General features: G+C 41.7%; 1 protein-coding gene across 1 annotated transcript; it reads right to left on the minus strand.

Annotated features, from left to right (window-relative positions):
• Positions 1–702: 702 nt before the first annotated feature.
• On the minus strand, positions 703–1,152 carry LOC133799688 (uncharacterized). Its single transcript, XM_062237688.1, has one exon. The coding sequence runs from the start codon at positions 1,150–1,152 to the stop codon at positions 703–705; it is 450 nt and encodes a 149-aa protein (XP_062093672.1).
• Between the last annotated feature and the right edge of the window lie 1,165 nt (positions 1,153–2,317).

The following is a 2,317-nucleotide window of genomic DNA, read 5'->3' on the forward strand; positions in this document are numbered from 1 at the left end:
GGAGCAGCTTAGATAGGAAGTTCGTTCAAATTACGAAAAGATAGCAAGGACTCTTGATAGGCATCAAGAGGTATGTTTTCTATTCTTTTCTTGCTTATGATTAATGTGTGTATATTAATGGATCTGCATATTTAAATGTAGTTTAAATATGTTACAAAATTTTTGTTGTACACTGGGCCAACCCACCACCATTCCGCTGCGAATTAGGAAACTCGTTCCTAACACTCTACATATCATACAAAAAATAGGAAGCTGACTTGTGACGACGGTGTTACTATTGGCTGCTTCTTTTTGAGTCAAGGCAAAGACTCTTGTTGGCACTAGATTTCCATTATTCCCTACCCTGCTCCTGATCTCCACTATGGGCAATCTTTCTTCAGGATGATTGTTTGACCGCACTTGTAACATTTATTTGTGCCTGCCTGACATTCCCCCAAATGTCGATGTTAGCATTTAGGACAAGGGGTACTCAACTTTATGGTTATTGTGGTTTTCGCAGTTATGACCATTGTTGTGATTGTTATGATTGTTGTGGTGGTTACAGTTGTTATGATTGTTGCCATTCGGGACCGGGGGTCTAGGACTCTTATCATTGCTACTGCTTTGTCCTTCATGGGCCTTCCTCTTGTTTCCATCATGGAAACCCTTGTTTTTGTTGGCCTCCCTTCTTCCAGCACTATAATTCCGTATGCGGTCCTCCAACTATTCTGCATCAAGAGCCTTATCCAAAACCTCAGCATAACTAACCACTTTAGCACTGGTCATCTTAACATCCCTAGCAATCATGGGCTTAAGTCCTCTCATAAACCTTTGGACTCGCATGGCCTCATTTGGTACAATCTCAGGTGAAAACCTTGCCAACCTATCGAATTTCTGAGCATAATCAGTGACAGAAAGGTTTCCCCGAACAAAGGTCACAAATTCATCAACTCTGGTAACCAGTATAGCTGCGTTGTAATACTTTTTGCTAAACTCTTGCACAAAATCTGCCCATGTCATAGTATATAGATCATGAGTTTGCTTCACCATATCCCACCATATCCTTGCATCCCTTTTTAGTAGGTGAGATGCACACAAAACCCTCTGGTGGTCATTCAACTCCATATGATCAAAGACAGCCTTTACTGACTTCAACCAATCTTCTGCCACCATAGGGTCGACTTTCCCCTTGAAGCTAGGTGAGGCTTGCTACCTAAATCATCCATAGACTAGCTCAAAACCGAAGCCATTGGCAATGGTTCAGGTGGTGGTACTAGAGGCTTAGGTTGTGCCAATGGTACTTGGGGTGCTTGAGGTACTTGCCTGGCTTGAGCCAACTCTTCGTCCCTCTGCCTTAATTGTTCCCTCAATCTTGCTATCTCTACAGCTAAATCCACATTTGGTGCAGCTTGGGCTGGGGCATTCACAGGTCACAGATTTCTATAGCATTAGGGTTTGCATAGGCATCTCTTCCTTGGCCTCTTCCCCTTCCCCTGCCACCTCTTGCTTCTCTTCCTCTTGTGGACATTATGAAATTCTAAGGCATAAAAAGAAAATCACAAGAGAGGATAAATTGCATGGTGTTTTGGTAACTTAAAGAGATAATCGTAAAGGTTGGCATACATGCTCATATCAACACCATTTAGAGCTTGCAAGAGAGAGAAAAGATAAAACTTATAAATATCAATTTTTTTTCTCAAAAGTACCCCATAAATCAAACATCCAATCAAAATCTCTAAACAGAACCATAATAATCCATAAGTTTTCAAGGGTCTTTAAGGAAGTCCTCTTTGTATTTAAATAAGATTTATTTTGTGGAATTTGAAACAGACTCTAGTCCTCAATTGTGGACTCGTCCACCGAATTGTAATCGAAGATGTTTTTCGAGATGTGGAAGTAGCCAGGGGCGCTAGCCATCATCCTCAATTGGACGCTCACTTTTGGTATGGCGTGTATTGCTTCTTGACATGCCATTTCCCATTCCAAGTCGTGTACCGTCTCAAAATGTTCCTCCAAACCTCCGTCCTCATTGTTAATTAGGACTACCACCAATCGGTGGAACTCATAGTTACTTGAGAGTATCAAAATCCAGGTCATCTTGGACGGCGTCATGCCACGATGCGGTCAACTGGAGAAGAGCTTCGGGGTATATTTCTAGTGACTCCCACAGCACCCAGTACTTCTCAATAGGCCAAACCAATGCCCATCTCTTGTTGATCATTCCTTGTATATGCTCACAAATTGCTGCGATTGTCTTTAGTATGACGATACTCCAATCTTCGTTGTCTTCATTGAGCTAAACCTTTGGTATATCACAGATCTCTTTAAGTAACTGTTT

This window comes from Humulus lupulus, chromosome 9, assembly GCF_963169125.1.
Source record: "Humulus lupulus chromosome 9, drHumLupu1.1, whole genome shotgun sequence".
In the NCBI taxonomy this organism is placed as follows: domain Eukaryota; kingdom Viridiplantae; phylum Streptophyta; class Magnoliopsida; order Rosales; family Cannabaceae; genus Humulus; species Humulus lupulus.

Excerpts from the sequence above, each read along its gene's own strand:
- LOC133799688 (XM_062237688.1), bottom strand. The coding sequence starts at position 1,152 with ATGGTGGCAGAAGATTGGTTGAAGTCAGTAAAGGCTGTCTTTGATCAT.